The sequence below is a fragment of the Papio anubis genome, chromosome 6 (genome assembly GCF_008728515.1).
Source record: "Papio anubis isolate 15944 chromosome 6, Panubis1.0, whole genome shotgun sequence".
Taxonomy (NCBI): Eukaryota; Metazoa; Chordata; class Mammalia; order Primates; family Cercopithecidae; genus Papio; species Papio anubis.
The window spans coordinates 95,963,227-95,981,144 of NC_044981.1; the positions used below are offsets into that span (position 1 = coordinate 95,963,227).

At 32.8% G+C, this 17,918-nt stretch overlaps 1 protein-coding gene across 8 annotated transcripts in view; it reads right to left on the bottom strand.

Moving 5' to 3' along the window:
* The window catches only part of ASCC3 (activating signal cointegrator 1 complex subunit 3), a 384,990-nt gene that overhangs the window by 190,518 nt on the left and 176,554 nt on the right, over positions 1–17,918 (bottom strand). For all 8 annotated transcript variants that reach the window (XM_003897951.5, XM_017958157.2, XM_017958154.3 and 5 more), the window contains one exon: positions 16,205–16,276. In XM_003897951.5, coding sequence (XP_003898000.3) covers positions 16,205–16,276 — 72 coding nt within the window. The remainder of the gene's footprint in view (positions 1–16,204; positions 16,277–17,918) is intronic.

A 17,918-nucleotide genomic window follows, 5' to 3' on the forward strand; every position in this document is an offset into this window, starting at 1 on the left:
TCAGCTTTCACAAAGACCATTCATTTTTCAGCAGAGATTTGAATTTAAAAGTTTATAAATTACAACAGCTTAGTAGGCTGAGTTAATACTTTTCATTCACAACTTTATTAAAATATGAGGAGAAGCAAAATTCCAATTACTCAACCAAATGATTTTCATGGATAGGTTTATTTAAATTTAACAGCAAACCTCTCATTGATATTTAATAAATAAAAGTTGCTGCTAAGTCTTTTGATACTGTTGTAGAAATACGTCTATGCATATTTTAGTGCTATTGGAAGGTGTAAAATTTGTGATTTAAAAAATAAATGACTTATAAGCTATTCTGAAGATTAGCTTATAAGAAAAAATTCCGGACGTTGAGGTCAAAATTGGTTTCTAAATCTAAGCTACCTACATTAAAAATTAATCAAATGTATTCACCAAAATACAGTCTTCCCTTGGTGTCTGTGCGAGACTGGTTTCAGGACCCCCTGTGGATACCAATGCTTAAGACCCGTACATAAAATGGTGCAGTATTTGCATTTAACCTATGCACATCCTTCTGTATACTTTGTATCATGTCTTGATAATATCTAATACAACATAAATGCTTTTTAAATTGTTATTATACTGTATTGTTTAAGGGATAATGACAAGAAAAAAATTCTACGTGTCCAGTACAGATGCAACCATTCTTTTTTTCCTCAAATATTTTCCATGTGAAGTTGCTTAATCCACAAATGTAGAACCCACGGATATGGAGGGCCACCTGTAATGTACTACTGAACAGGAATAAAGAAAGTATCCTTACTTTGGGTAAAGGTAAAAAAAATGACACTACTACATTTGGATTATATCAATAAAACTATCATTTACTAAAAATAAGGCTAAAATGATAAATGTTAAAATCCTCTATTAATCATGAGTGTATCAATTCGCATTTAACAACCAGCACTTATTATTAGATATTCTTGGCAACCAATAAAATTACTAAAGTGCATGTTTTTTCTTTAAAGACATAGCTAAACATTTATTAGATACACCATGAAAATATAAACTACCTCAAATAGGGTTAATTTATGCTGCCCTAGCTATATAAGACTGTATAATTCACTGACTAGTCTTCATTCATGAAGTTATGTAAATAAGCCAAGGAAAGTAATCCACAATAGAGAGCTGTGTTTCCGCAGCTCCAAGCTATGTAATTAGATCTACACTTGGCAGTTCGGAGCCAGTTCAGGACTCTCATGCAGCTCTTCTCAAGAAACCCAAGCTTTTAAGTGATAAATAGATTCAGGTTATTATTACTGAATTATATATAGAATACTACTCTGAATGTGAAACATTCCTTATCAATTTCACTTAAAAATCATCTTAATATTCATCAGCTTTTATGTTTGAGTTGTGGAGAGCTTTAATTGCTATATTTTATTAAAAGAAATCAATAATACTTTACATCTCCTAAAATCTAAAAGATACCTGTTATTAAAAAGTATAATTTAAAAAACCAGACGACTAAGTGTACATTATGTACCATGACAGCAAAAATACAAATAGTCATATTTCTAAGTCAACTATAAAAAATATTATCTTACAATCAATAGCAAGACATTATACAATATATTTAGAAACATAAGACATATTTCAGCAGTCTCTGAAATACTAGGACCCCAGAAAATAGAACAAAAAGTATAGTTTATTAAGTATAAAATTTTAAAACAGTAAATGTTTTGAATGCATTTCTCCTTCACTGTAAATTTTTTCTCTGATTAAAACAATGTTTTCTTAAGCATATGTATTTTTTGGAGGTAATATAATTTATGTTATCCAACTGATGCTGGAATAAATTTTCTATACATTCTTAATATGCATTCAATTAATCTGAGATATGAATTCATTTTTGCAACTTATATTTATAAACATAAATAACTTAATACTATAATGCTACAAATGTGTATTTTATACCTTAACATTTTCTTGAACATAGACTATGTTATAATTTTTATTTGGCATTTATAACACACAAAAGAAAATAAACATAATCATACATATTAATTTTACTTGCTCATAATTACTTATACAAATTTAATAAAAATCAATTTTTTGTTTTAGAAAAATTGGTTAGCAATCTAGACTAACTTACCAAATTCTTACCTGATGCCAGACTAATCTACATAACATATAGACCTGTGCTGAATATCAGCAGTGTTTAAGAGTCAAGCAGACCTATGTTCAAATCATAGCTCAGCATTTATATACTAGGCAAACTTGGGCAAGTTCACCTGCACTTCAATTTTTTATCTGTAAGATGGAGATAACAGTATCTACCTTACAAGGGTGCTGTGGGAACAACAAACAGTAATTACAAAGTATAGGAAGAAGCCTAGCACATGGAGGTGATCCATTTGGTAGGACAAGGTTTAGTTGTTTTACAGAAGGTTTTCTAACATTCACCCCACATTTATTTGTTAAACTTCCCATTCACTGGGACCAAGACCAATACTGATCTCTCTGTGGCAAGAGGAAAACAAAACTGCACTTCTTTCTACATATAACAATTCTTCAAATATTTGGAAACTGCTATCAGATCTCCAGTACGACTTTCTCTTTCTTGAACTAAACTTCACCAGTTCTCAATGCTGTTTTTCATAAATGATGGTTTTTCATGGTTTAACAGTAGATGAATTATATGTACTTCATGTTTCTTCAATACTAAAAAGTATACATTCAAGCAAGATAATTTGCTGAAGAAATTTTTAAAAAAATTTATAAATGCTTCATGTTTAAAGTGTTCTTAGCTTGATTATACAGTTTAATATGATATTTTCAAAAATATATGAACTTGAACATCAACTCCAGTTAGAAACTTGAAAAAAATTTTAGTAACTTAAAATTATCATGAAACTATAGATCTTTCACCCATACTATTGAAAATTTCCTTAGGCCTCAGATTTTCTAGTTGGAATTTTTAAAATTTTTCTTTTTTTTTTTCTTTTGTTCCAATTGGAATTTATAAACATATTCTCTGAATTGTTTTCTCTGTTTAGGGCATTAAGTGGTTAAATGAAGATGTCAGTTTTGTGGTGGGAAAAAACTTTGAAATGGAAGTAAAGAAGCCAAGGTTCTAGTCTCAATTCCAAAGCATAAGCATATCTCACTTTGGGCATAGTATTTGGCTTAATTTTCTCATCTGTAAATAAGTTGGACTAAGTGAACTTGACGATGCTCTAGAAAATTTAATGACAAAATCAGCATAATGATGATCTATTAAATACCATCTTTGAAATAACTTTTTTTATAAAATAAAATTACTAGGGATCTGATCAGAAGATGTTAAAAATATTATTTAATAAATATAACCTACAATTTAGGAAAAAATTAGAATATTATCCATTTTAACTTTTAAGTAAGTAATATAACTCAACAGTATTTTTGGCAATGATTCAAACTATAAAGACAATATTTACATCATGATATGAATTTAAGATACATATATACGATGATTATAGAGTATATCTTCTTTATATCATATTTTATGGTAAGTTTTTGATACACTCATAACTGTTATTTATGTTAAAAGCATTTAAATTGAAAACTTGATTTTGTTACGGGTTTTTACATAAAAAGCATTTAGCCAAACCAACAAACTGAGGTGTGCAAGTTTTGGTCTGTATAGTGAATATAGTATGAATTGTGAGAATCTTTATATACAAGGAGTTCACAATTAGTGAGAAAAAGTAACAAAACTGAAGGTGGAAAAGCTGTCAAAAAAAAAAAAGCTTTCAAGCTCAGTGCTGGTTTGTAGAGTTGGGGCAGCATTTTTAGTTACAGGTCTGTCTTATTATATATGCAAATAATTGACTTTACACCGGATTTGAGAAAATGGAGGAATCACAGTTGTTCAATGACTAAAAGATATTATGTTTGAAACCATATAGTGCACCTAATCAGTATTCACTCAGTATAGACAATCAGTGTTCAAGCTGGGATTTTAGGACCAAAAGGGAAAACTGCTGATTTGCTTGGTCCAATGCATACATGACAAAGTAGATGACCAAATCCATTTCTGTAACAAAAATGAAACTGATACTCCATATGTGAAATATGTCTACTAACAACACAGAACAGAAATTACTGATTTTTATGTAAATTATGAAAAACTAATGCTGTAAGGAAGCAGTTAAAAAATTTTTTAAGCTGTAGAATTTGTTCTTCCAACAAACTCTTGTAGCAGCTCAATATATTAAAATAAATAAATAAATAAAAGATTAAAGCAACCAAAGTAGATCTGAGAGAAACCCACATCTCTTTCCTCACTTCCAAATAGCACACTTCTCCCTACTCCTAACCTCATGACAGCAATTCCTGTGACACCTCAGAGCACCTTGAAGCAGTCTAAATATTACAGGTATAGGAGGAAATCTTCTAGTGGAAAGGGACTGCTGAAAATTATATTTGTTCTTGGATAAAAGTTTGAAAATTCTAAAATCTCATCATCCCTTTCATTTTCCTGAATAATATTTTTGGGAAAAAAATTTGGGTAAAAATATTCATTTAAAAATAAAACAGGCTAGGTAGGTGGCTCATGCCTTTAATCCCAGCACTTTGGGAGGCCTAGGCTGGAGGGTCACTTGAGGCCAGGAGTTTGAGACTAGCGTGGGCAACAAAAGGAGACCCCACTCTCTAGTATAAATTTAAAAAAAAAAAAAAACATGGGCACAGTGGTACATGCCTGTGGTGCCAGACACTTGGGAGGCTGAGATGGGAAGTGGCTTGAAGCTCAGGAGTTTGAGGCAGCAGTGAGCTCTGATCATACCACTACACTCTAGCCTACGTGACAGAGGAAGGCTCAATCTCAATCAATCAAAAATAAAACAGATTCATTGTTTCTAAAGAGTTTTTAAAACCATTCCCTACTAAAGGGATGAGGTTTGTTTGCAGAAACAGTTAACTCCAAGTCTGAGAAGTGGAAGGTACAAAATTAGATCTTAGAAGATCCTATTGTGCAAAATGGTAAAAACCAGAAGCTAGCGTGAAGCGGTTTCCTCTGGTCAAATTTGGGTCAATATTATTTTCAAAGTAAATAGTATAGTGAGAGACTGTACCACTTTCAAGATATCGACAGAGATGTAAATTATCAAAGTCCACAGAGATATAAATTAATAAATAGGAGAGAGGAAGTTAGTCCATATGTATAGTGGGATGAAGGAAATGATGAAGTGACAAAATCATCAAAAGATGCTAAAATGAATGGGTAAAAGTTTGATGAGGGGCACTATATATTTAGTCACAAAAGTATTCCTCCCTTTTTAGAAACAAAGGGGAAAACAATAACTTTATATGGAGAAACTTAGAGGAAACAACCTTTAACAAGTGATAAAAATGAATGTCAGCAATGCTGGACAAATCCAGTAACATTTACTACCTGGTGTGAAGTAGTACAACATAACATCACTTCTGTTGTACTATTGTTACAAAACCAATAGGGCTTAATCATGAAGGAACTTTAGACAAACTCAAATTGGGATTCACTTTACAAAATAATTGATATATGCTCTTTGAAAAATGTCAAAGTCAAATCCAGTAAGACAAAATAAGGTCAAATAACTGTTCTAAATTAAAGGAAACTAAACGGACATGATAAATTAATGCAATATGCAATCTTGGACAGGGATCTTGAACCAGAAAAAAAATTATCTATAAAAGACATTATTATTATTCATTATTAATACAGATGCAAAAATCATCAACAAAATACTAGCAAGTTTAGTAGACCCTGTGTGTCCCTTCCAGACACCTTGGGTTTTGTTGGAAGATAATCCTCCCTTAAATTTCTGGTGTTCCTACACATCCAGGGCCTGCTGAGTAACAGAAACTAAAGTGCTAAACAGACAGAGAATGTCACTTCCCCAGAGCCATTTTCTCCAATTCAAAGGGTTAAAAAAAGCCTAGAGACTCCTTTCTTATCTCCCAAGGAGTCAACTGCTTACATTCCAGGATATAGGCCTTCCTTTCCTTCCTCAAGGGAGTCTGTGAAAGTTCCATAGTAAAAGATAAGGTCCCTGCATGGCCAATTGGTCTACTTTTTTTTCTCTCCTCTCTTTCTCTCTCCAGAGGAGAAGATGAGCAGATGTGCCCATAGCTCCTATACAAGCTCAGAGTTTCATAATTTTGGAGTACCTCTCCTGTGGTGCAACCCACGCACATGCAGTAGCTGGCTCTTACCATGTAGATAGATCAGCGAGGAGGTGAAACACGGTCTGTACCCTGACAAAGGTGTCAAAGTTAGCCTATGGCAGGCTACCTTTTAGCATGCAGGTAGGGCAACATCTTAGACACTTCATAGTTTCAAATATATTTAACAGGTCTCTCTGACTGTATTTCTGGAGCAGTTACTAATTTAAATGCTGTGCTATTTAGAAATGCCCATTTTATTTGTCTTAAGATAGCTACAGTACTGTAGATGATAGCTATACTTCTCATCTACTCATTTGTAAAACAAAGAAGAAATGAGATGAGATCTAAGACTATTATTCTCTTTAAAACAGAACCTTATTTTACAATATTAAATATAGACACATGATTTCTTTCTTCCCACCCCCTCTCACTTAAATATGCTACTATGGATATAGACCAATGGAACAGAACACAGCCCTCAGAAATAATACTACACATCTACAGCCATCTGATCTTTGACAAACTTGACAAAAACAAGACATGGGGAAAGGATTCCCTATTTAATAAAATGGGGCTGGGAAAATCATTAGCCATATGTAGAAAGCTGTTCTGGATCCTCTCCACAACTTATACAAAAATTCAATTCAAGATGGATTAGAGACTTGAATGTTAGACCTAAAACCATAAAAAACCCTCGAAGAAAACCTAGGTAATACCATTCAGGACATAGGCATGGGCAAGGACTTCAGTTCAAAAACGCCATTGACAAATGGGATCTAACCAACCAAAGTATTTCTGCACAGCAAAAGAAACTACCATCAGAGGAACAGGCAACCTACAGAATGGGAGAAAATTTCAATCTACTCATCTGACAAAGGGTTAATATCCAGAACCTACAAAGAACTCACAAACAAATTTACAAGAAAAAACAACCCCATCAAAAAAGTGGGCAAAGGATAATAACAGACACTTCTCAAAAAGAAGACATTTACGCGAGCCAACAGACACATGAAAAATGCTCGCCATCACTGGCCATCAGATGAGAAATGTAAATCAAACTATAATGAGATACCATCTCACACCAGTTAGAATGCATGCATCATTAAAAAGTCAGGAAAACAACAGGTGCTGAGAGGATGGGAGAAATAGGAACTACACCGGTTGGTGGACTGTAAACTAGCTCAACCATTGTGAAGACAGTGTGGTGGATTCCTCAAGGATCTAGAACTAGAAATACCCATTTGGACCCAGTCATCCCATTACTGGGTATACACCCAAAGGATTATAAATCATGCTGCCATAAAGACACATGCACATGTATGTTTATTATGTACTATTCACAATAGCAAAGACTTGGAATCAATCCAAATGTCCATCAATGACAAACTGGATTAAGAAAATGTATAACATATACACCATGGAATACTATGCAGTCATAAAAGTATGAGTTCCTGACCTTTGTAGGGATATGGATGCTTGAAACCATCATTCTCAGCAAACTATTGCAAGGACAAAAAACCAAACACTGCATGTTCTCACCATGGGTGGGAAATTGGAAACAACAAGAACACTTGGACACAGGAAGAGGAACATTACAATACCGGGCCTGTTGTGGGTGAAGTGGTTGTGGAGGATAGCATTAGAGATATACCTAATATAAATGACGAGTTAATGGTGCAAATCAACATGGCACATGTATACATATATAACAAACTCCGTACATTGTGCACATGTACCCTAGAACTTAAAGTATAATAAAAGAAAAAAATGCCAATAAGGAAAAACAAAACAAAATTTGATAAAAACAATAGCTACAGATAAAGACAGGACAAATTTATAATGGTTAATCATATTTGAATGTTGTTCTCCTTTTTTCACATTGAGAAAATACGTGGACAATTGTATCAGATTTCCTTGGCATATAAAATTTCATATTCAGCTTTAATAAAAAATACTATCTATTCAATTTTATCAAATGATTTATCTAAAAGTGTAGTCAACAAATGCTTATGGTAGCAACCTAACTTATTAACTATATTTACCAATGGCTTAAGTCCAAATATCAGGTGGAAAGCAGCTAATAAGGAGATTCAATACATCATTCTCTAGAATGAAATAAATAGCTGTCATAAAAACTTCTAATAATATAATGTAAAATACTCCCAATGGATGTTTAGAGAATTTTCTACAACTTTATAAAGACAGAAAAATGATTGCAAGCAGTCAAACATTACTTTAGCATGACCAAAGTCTATATTTAAACAGCAATAAAAATAATTCAAATAAATAGTATAAAACAAACATATAGAAATTAGGTTTCATTTTTACCAAAATAAATAAAAATAACAAAAGTGTAATGTATTTGACAGAAGTGAATCTTTTAAAATAGACTCAAAGGTCCTTTTATATTATTTAATTTGACAATTATACATGTGTGTATATATATTAAATTACACATATATGCACACTGTAATATGATATTGTAATCACAAAATCACATAAATTGCCAAATAATCTAATGCATTCAACTCTTAAACCAGAACTATCTTTACTTTTATGTAGCAAGTCAGAAAACATGCATTTACGCATTGGCTACATGCACATAAAGCACATATATGCAGGGCCCAATAGCAATATTTGCTTTCATGCAAGACATTCCGCAGGTGTGAAACAAAACAAACTAAAATAAAAATTACAAAGTGCTATGGTAAAAAAAAAAGTACCTAATTAACAAGGCAAAGCAACTAGTATTATCTTCACATTTTGCTGCTTGAGAGATAAAGACGGATAAAGAGGGGAATCAAAGAATACTTAAAGAATGAAGAAATGGATGGAAAAGTTGGTTACTTCTATAAGCAATTTATACTCACGAGACACATAAAAAAAGAGATAATGCTAATACATAATAGAGGCAAAGACTTGAAGTGAATGAAACATTAGCTTCACTGTCCTGGTTTAAATCTGGTTTTATGTAAGTTCCTTGATGTCCAACAATGTAACTATATACACACACACACACACACACACACACACATATATATATATATAAATTTCAAGAAAATAAACAAAACTACTTGTTTTGCTTCCAATTATTTCCAAGATTATGCACAGCATTTTCTTTTGATATTTTGGGTAAAACTTAAAATGGGAAGATAAGAATGAAAAAAGAACACTGTACACTTACATACCTAGGATATCCAATACCCATCAATACGACAATTGGAACTGAGGTGGCCAAGAGGTAAAAAGAAATATTATTTGCCATCAGCAGAAAGGCTGGTAATCTATAATTATTAGTCAGTTTTTAAAGGTGATTTCTTAGAAACAGAAATGTCTACTAACAACTTATAAACAATGAGGAAAGAGAAAATAAGACACACATCTAAACAAAGGCTGATGTTCAGCATTAATACAAGGTTGAAGAAGACGTTTTTCTCTTTAATATCACAAAGCTTTTTATTACTTAAAACTGAAGGTAGATTTTGAGTAAGAAGCTGCTAAGAATTTAACTTTTTAGACAATATGGAAAAGAACCTAAGTTAACTTACTAAATATGCCATAATCTCTAAAGAAGTTTCTAATTTCTTTTCCTATAACTGTAACAAAGTTTGTACAACAAGAAAAATCTCAACAGAGTTAAGGCATTAATTATTTTCCCATTCTGCAAGTTACACAGGAGGAGGGGAATTATTAACCGGAATGATAAAGCTGTACTTGCATTTGGTAACACAAAGAGAAGCTTACAAATGAGATGTTTCATTAGTTTGAGCAGATGGATCAAAATTAAAGGCTGAATCGCCAACTTTTGATTTCCCAATAGCCAAGAAGAGCTTGAAGTCTTGCAGAGTAGGACTGTTGAAAAGTCAACATGAAAAGATTTTCTCCATCTGTCATCACACATGCCTGAGTGGAACACAACTGCCTCCTACTGTTTTTAACACTTTTAAGGCAAAGCTGCACATAAAATCTATTAAGTACATGAGCACACAAGTTTAGATCACTAAAACCCATGGAATAGTATGATCAAAGAATATCAGCATGGTGTTTGAACATGAAATTTGTTTTAATCCAAATAAGGAGAAACAAATTGAATTCATTTGTATATTTAAGATAAAACTGTTAATTTTTCGACTAAAAAGTGTTTAGTTGCCTGAGAGTCACAGTTCTTTTGTTTTCAAATGGACACATACTTGAGTCTTCTAACTAATTGTTTGAAATGTAGCTCCTCTGATAAAACCAAAGTACTTAAGGAAACCAAACCAGGAAGAAATCCAAGATACTGAACAACTTGAAGGCAAGAAAAAAGCAAATTCAGAAGACTATTGACTAGAGATTTTTTTTTTTTAACTGCTTGTGGGGGAGAAGGGGCAGGCAGCATGAGGTAGTAGCAGGAAAAATTCAATTAGTTCACTTAGACTAGAATAGACTGCGTATTTCTTACTGCTGTACACTGTATTACTATAACTGCTAAGATAACAAAATAGAGCTAAAGTTTACGTACACAGCCCCACAAGAAATAACTTGATTTTCCTTAATAATAAAGAAAAGCATATTTATGAAATATGTAATTGGGTGCTTAGAAACAATGCACTATCATTGACCATTGTTATTGGTAATATTGTTATTAACCATGACCACTGTTAATAACAATGCACTAATATGTAGTTAGTTATATCTATAACGAAATTCCAGAAGCAACTCTGTCTCTCTCTCTCTCTATATATATATACACATACACACACGCGCACATAGTATACATACATAATTTACTGTACTTACATGTATAACAAAATAAACAGAAAATAATCTCAGAACGACACACACATATAGTTAGGCTTCTCAGTCATCAGAGTTAGAATAATAAAATTGAAGAGTTGATTTGGCTGTCAGTTTTTTAGATAACGTGAAAAAAATGTTGAATTATATATTTTCCGACAGATGGATGCATACAAATCACCTATTTAAAGTTATCATTTGAAACCTTATACAAAGACAGCTAGTGACTGGGATAACATTAACTTCAACCTCAATTCTTATGAGTTAAAAAAAAAACAAACACAACTCAAAAACTCTATTCTACTGGGAAGTTCTTTGTTGACCTTCTAATACAAGCAGAGGACAGAACACTACAGCTTAGTTAAGGTCTCTCTTCAAGGAGATTAAAAAAGAAAAAATAATCCTTTACGGGGTTGTAAGTTCCTGAAAACAAACCTCTAAATGAGTCTCAATAATCAATGACTACTATGAAGCACCAGTTCTTGTGTGATGGAATAAATCAAGGGTTGCTAACTTTGTTGAAATAGGTATATTTACCAAAATCAAAATGTTTAACAGTCATGCTTTCCAACTACCTACTCAGCAATTTTCTGTGCTGGACATACTGCAAAGGCATTCAGCAGAAGCTGCCACACAGTAAGCTAACTAATTGATTTTAGGTCAAATAGTATTGGCAGATCGACCTGCAAACAGAAAACTTAAACAGAGCAAGCCTTTTCAGAAGACTGATACAGAGAGAGAGATTTCAGTTTTGGGCAACTTTTATAAAGTTAAACATACAATGGAGGTAATTTCAAGAAATGAAAATGATAGAACTTTGTTCTTCACTTATGTTGCAAAAGAGCTCTTAAGTTGAGATGATTATATGAATGTAAAAGACCATTGCCTTACCAGCTTAGTACTTAAAATCTGAAGGCATTGGTCTGGGCATCTGTAATACTAGCAACACCAGAAGCAAATTTCAACTAGTGGACCATAGTCCTGATGCGTTTCATATTTCCTATCATCCTCATCTCACTAAGTATGTTAAATCTTTGAAGACAAGGCAATTCATCAAAATCAAATCATATTTACCACAGACTTCCCATGTATATGATGATATACTGAGAACTAAATCAACAGTATTTCCTTATAACCCAGTCTTTTGTGGTGGGACCTGTCCTGCTGGGACACAAAAAGTAGAAGGACAACATTGTAGAAATCAGAAGAACTGATTAAAAATTTTAAATATAATCCCTTCATCAAAGCATTTATTCACATTTTAATGCTATCATTTCTATTTATCGTTCTGTCATATTTTTGAATGAGAAAAATACAACAGATTAGATAAATTATAGGAATAAAAGAAAAAAAATTAAGGGAATAAAATGCATCAATAAAATGGAAGCACAAATACCAACAGAAGCTACCTCTGGTAGTGGAATTACCAGTGATTATTTTTTCCCCTTCATGTTTGGTTTATGGTATGCCTAAGGATTAGATTTAAAACTATTTATTTATTCAGTCTCCTTTGTATTAATGTATTTATTTATTTGTTAAGAGTATAACATTTTATGAAAAGATAAAAATTAAAGTTTACCTCTTTAACAGGGTAAAAAACAAAAGTGTGCCAGGCAGCTACTACTAAGACAGAAGAATTATCATAAAATTGTCTATTTAAAATTAAGAATACTTTAGAGGTTCATGATGATTGTCCCAATGTATATGACGCTTTTTACAGTATCCCAAAGCATTGTCCAGCTATGGTTAAAAGAAGGGTAGCTCCTTTGCAATTCAGTCTATTTCACTGTAGAAAAATTGTAGTTCCTGTATCTAGCTCTCTAGAACTTTCACTCATTGGTTCTAATTCTCTTTGTGCAAAATAGAACACACCTTCTTTCATATGACAGCCTTTCCAATACCACCACTTTCCCCCAGACCCCACCTGGGTTTTCTCTTCTGCAATCTTAACATTCCGGTTTCTTTTGACCATTAACTCAAATTATATGTATTCCAAACTTCTCATAATTGTAATAACCTTCTCTTGAACCTCTATTCTCAAAATATGGTACAAAATGACCACAGTACTTGGTAACAAGCCAAATTACAATGAAGTTTTCACCTTCCTTGATTTGAACTTTTTTCCCTCCGATAATGACATTTAAGGTGTCATTAGTTTTTCAAAGTGTATATAATACTTGTTTGAATTAAAGTGAATTTATTCAACTAAAATTATCATTTCTTCCAAGACAATGTTTCTTTAATTTATACCTACGAAATATGTTATTTGAGTTTAAATGCAAGAATTTATATTTATCCATAAGAAATTTTAGTATGTTGAATTTGAATACTGCCCAGTTGAGATAAATTTGTATCTTGGTTCTTTCTTACATGATGCCCTAATATTCACTATTGGTAAATTTTACATACATTTAGATGAAATACATTCACTAGGAAAGATATCTGAGGGGTGCCTCAAGTGACATCCCTCTAAACAACACTTTTCAACCAGGGGCACTTATGTACCCCAGAGGACATCTGGTAATGTCTGGAGACAGTTTGGGTTGTGATATCTGGAGTGGGGAAAGCCACTGGCATCTACTGGGTAGAGACCAAGGATGCTGCTAAACAACTTACAGTATACAAGACACACTTTTCATCCCCCAAAACACAATTATTCTGTACAAAATGTCAATATTGCCAATGTCAACAGGCAAAATACACATCAACTGGCTAGGAAACATATATTAATCCTATTTAAATCACATTAAAAAAATTCAGGGGCTACAAGGTAATTTATAGATTCAATGCCATCCCCACTGCTACAAATGACTTCTTCACAAAATTGAAACAACTGCTTTAAAGTTCATATGGAACCAAAAAGAGCCCGATACAAGAGACAATCAGAAGTCAAAAGAACAGAGCTGAGGCATCATGCTACCTGACTTCAAACTATACTACAAGGCTACAGTAACTGAAAACAGCATGGTACTGGCACCAAAACAGAGATATAGAATCCAAATGGAACAGAACAGAACCCCAGAAATAATACTACACATCTACAGCCATCTGATCTTTGACAAACCTGACAAACAAGACATGGGAAAGGATTCCCTATTTAATAAATGGTGCTGGGAAAAATGGCTAGCCATAAGTAGAAAGCTGAAACTGATCCTTTCCTTACTCTTGCATAATGAAAATCAACTAAGATGGATTAGAGACTTAAATGTTAGACCTAAAACCATAAAAACCCTCGAAGAAAACCTAGGTAATACCATTCAGGACATAGGCATAGGCAAGGACTTCATGTCTAAACACCAAAAGCAATGACAACAAAAGCCAAAATTGACAAATGAGATCTGACTAAACTAAAGAGCTTCTGCACAGCAAAAGAAACTACCATCAGAGTGAACAGGCAACCTATAGAGAGAATGGGAGCAGTACTTTGCAATCTACCATCTGACAAAGGGTTATCCAGAACCTACAAAGAACTCAAACAACTTATGAGAAAAACAAACAACCCCATCAAAAGTGGGCAAAGGATAAGGAACACACATTTCTCAAAGAAGACATTCATACAGCCAACAGACACATGAAAATGCTCACCATCACTGCCATCAGAGAAAATGCAAATCAAAAACCACAATGAGATACCCACCCCACACCAGTTAGAATGGCTATCATTAAAAAGTCAGGAAAACAACAGGTGCTGGAGAGGATGTGGAGAAATAGGAACACTTTTACACTACAGGGACTGTGAACTAAGTTCAACCATTGTGGAAAAACAGTATGGCTTATCTTCTCAACAATTCAGAACTAGGAAATACCATATGATCCAGCCATCCCATTACTGGGTATATACCCAAAGCGATTATAAATCATGCTGCTATAAAGACACATGCACAATTTGCTGTTTATTGTGGCACTATTCACAATAGCAAAGACTTGGAATCAACCTAAATGTCCATCAGTGACAGACTGATTAAAAAATGTGGCACATATACACCATGGAATACTATAAGCCATAAAAAGGGGATGAGTTCGTGTTCTTTGTGGGGACATGGATGCAGCTGGAACCAGCATTCTCAGCAAACTATCGCGAAGAACAGAAAACCAAGACCGTGAGATGTTCACTCATAGGTGGAATTGAACAATGAGATCAATGGGACTCGGAAGGGGAACATCACACATCGGGGCCTATTGTGGGGAAGGGGGAGAGATGGCATTGGGAGTTATACCTGATGTAAATGGCGAGTTGATGGGTGCTGATGAGTTGATGGGTGCAGCACACCAACATGACACATGTATACATATGTAACAGACCTGCACGTTGTGCACATGTACCCTAGAACTTAAAGTATAATAAAAAATTTAAAAAAGAAAAAAAAATAGTACCTGCCTCATAGGTTGCTGAGAAAATTCAATTAGTAAGTATAAGATAATCTTATCAGTTTCATACATTTATGAAGAACTAGAAAAGGTTAGCTACCATTATTATTGCTAGTATACAACTTAAAATACTTGTGATTTCCTAAAAAGTTATTCTTAAAACCAAGCACAATCTCCAGAGATTAGTTATGAATGTGATTTTAAAACTATTTCCTAAAAATAGAAAAAATGCTTCATGAATGCTGAGTATTCCAATGTTCAAGGAGGCAGTGTTCCATGCTCTCAAGTTGAAATCACCTTTGATTTATTTTGTATACTGGAGTTGCAAACAAGATGTAGTCTGGGAAAAAGAGGTTTCACTACTCTTAAAAGGAATTTAAAAACCTAAGGGCCAGGAAAACACTTTACATGTCATAAAAGGCTCACTCTGTTTTAAGAAATGACATAATAAAGTTATTCAAAGAACCATGAACAATTGGGAGGTGGCCAATTTTTATTTAAGCAATTATTATCACTTCACTTTGTCTTTAACGATCTTGATGTGAGTATACTGAACAATGGAGAATTAAAGAATAAAAGTGCTTAATTTCTAAGCACCATCAAACAATACAAAACTTTATTATATATATTACATCTCAATTGATATTGCTTCATGAAAACAGTAAGAATATAATATTTAAAATTAAAAATGGCAAACAAAATAGCATGACCTATCAATATTGGGATAATATCTATGAATATTTTTATGACTTACCCACTGGGCTAAAGCAGTTATTAATAATTAGAACCTCTGAGTCATTGCCTCAGAATTAAAGAAAAATTTTCTTCTGAAGAGCCTAAAAATTAATAATTTTTATCACTAAGCACTCTCTAAAAGCAGGATAAAATAAACCAAGTGTACCTGGTGTCCAGCCTTTACTTGCTTCAAAACATTTTCATAACATACTTCATCCATGTTATTCAACTGCTGCATCTTAAAGATTTTAAAACATTAAAAAAAATCAGATGAAACAATTATAAACTTTCTAACTACAAATAAAATTTTGCCAATTACAATGCATTTTTTAAAATTTTCAGACTACCTAGAATGCAGAGGTAACAAATTCCTTACAAACATATAACATATAACAATCCACAAAAAAAAATGCAATGCAACTTAAAAGTACAAATAGAATAACTCAGATAATAGTTTCTGAGTACTAACTTTCTAAACCCACCAAGTTTTTAAAATACAATATCTTTAAGGATATTTTTGTTAGTTACAAATATTCTAGGATAATTTTTTAAAGTTCTCTCTGCTTTTCCGAGAAGCCCATTCTCCAGGCTATTTTCCTTGTATTTCACTATATAAACCATACAGGACACCTTTCCTGTACGATTCTCAATGTTACGAGAACACTACGGATCAAGTGTCAAATGGCACACAGAGCTGAAACATACGGTAACACACTATTTCTGTAATGTATACTGAGAGAGGATGCTATTCAGAATGCTTCTACAGAAACATTTTTCAGATTAATTGGAAATCTAATATAAAATTTATGAACTAAGAAAGGGTCTCTAAGTATTTAAGGTGATGGATATCCCAATTTAACTGATCTGATATTCAGTCAAATAGATTTGACTAAAGATTTTCATGTGATAAGTTAATACATTCATATCATTATCAATGTATTCATATAATTATGAATGTATTATGCCCACATATGCCCAGAAAATATGTAAATCTACTATGTATCAATTTAAAAAAATTTAAAAGGGTCTCATATTCCTTATTAATGATGAGAAAGCTTCTAACCTAAAAGTAAGGTGACTAACCCAAAGGAGTAGGCATGTGACCCAGCCTATTATCTCTCCATTTAACATGTATTAGTAAGAGTTTAGAGGAGGATGAAAAGCATCATGTACATCTAAAATGACAGTGATTTGGATTTTTTGTTTCATTAAGGTAAACACTTTAAAATATTGGAACTCTTATGACTTATAGTTAAGTAGGATGAGGTGGTCATAGGATAATTTACTCCCCACGAATAATTTAAAAACAATCCCCACCCCCTACAAAAGACAAAACTCCCAATAACTTTTTCATTGTACTTTGGATTCATTTCTGATCAAAGCCATTATTCCAAATTGGGCATAACACTCACACCATTCTCCCATTCCTTTCATGATTATGATGGTAATGTACTGTAGTGAAATATACTTTGGATTTAATTAGTTTTAGGTAATTTACCAATTTGTATGATGCAACTGAAAGAAAATAAGGTTTAAGACGGCTGACAAGCATGTGAAACAATTTTCTTCTCTTTACATCTCTCTGTGATAACCATCTGCTTATCATTTAAATTATAAAGCTGAAAACATTCTAAAACTATAAACGATGCAGTTCTACATCTATCCTACTGATATATCGAAAATGAACTAAATAATCAAATTATATTGAAACAATTGAAAAAAACAAGCAGCAAACATTGCTGAAAAGCAGCACTTGAAACAAGAAGCTTAAAATATGCATAATTGTATATCATAAACTCTTCCTTTGTGCACAAGTCTGAAATGACTCCCAAGAATTCTAAAGATACCTTACTTTCATGCAATGCAGTTACAGGACATTA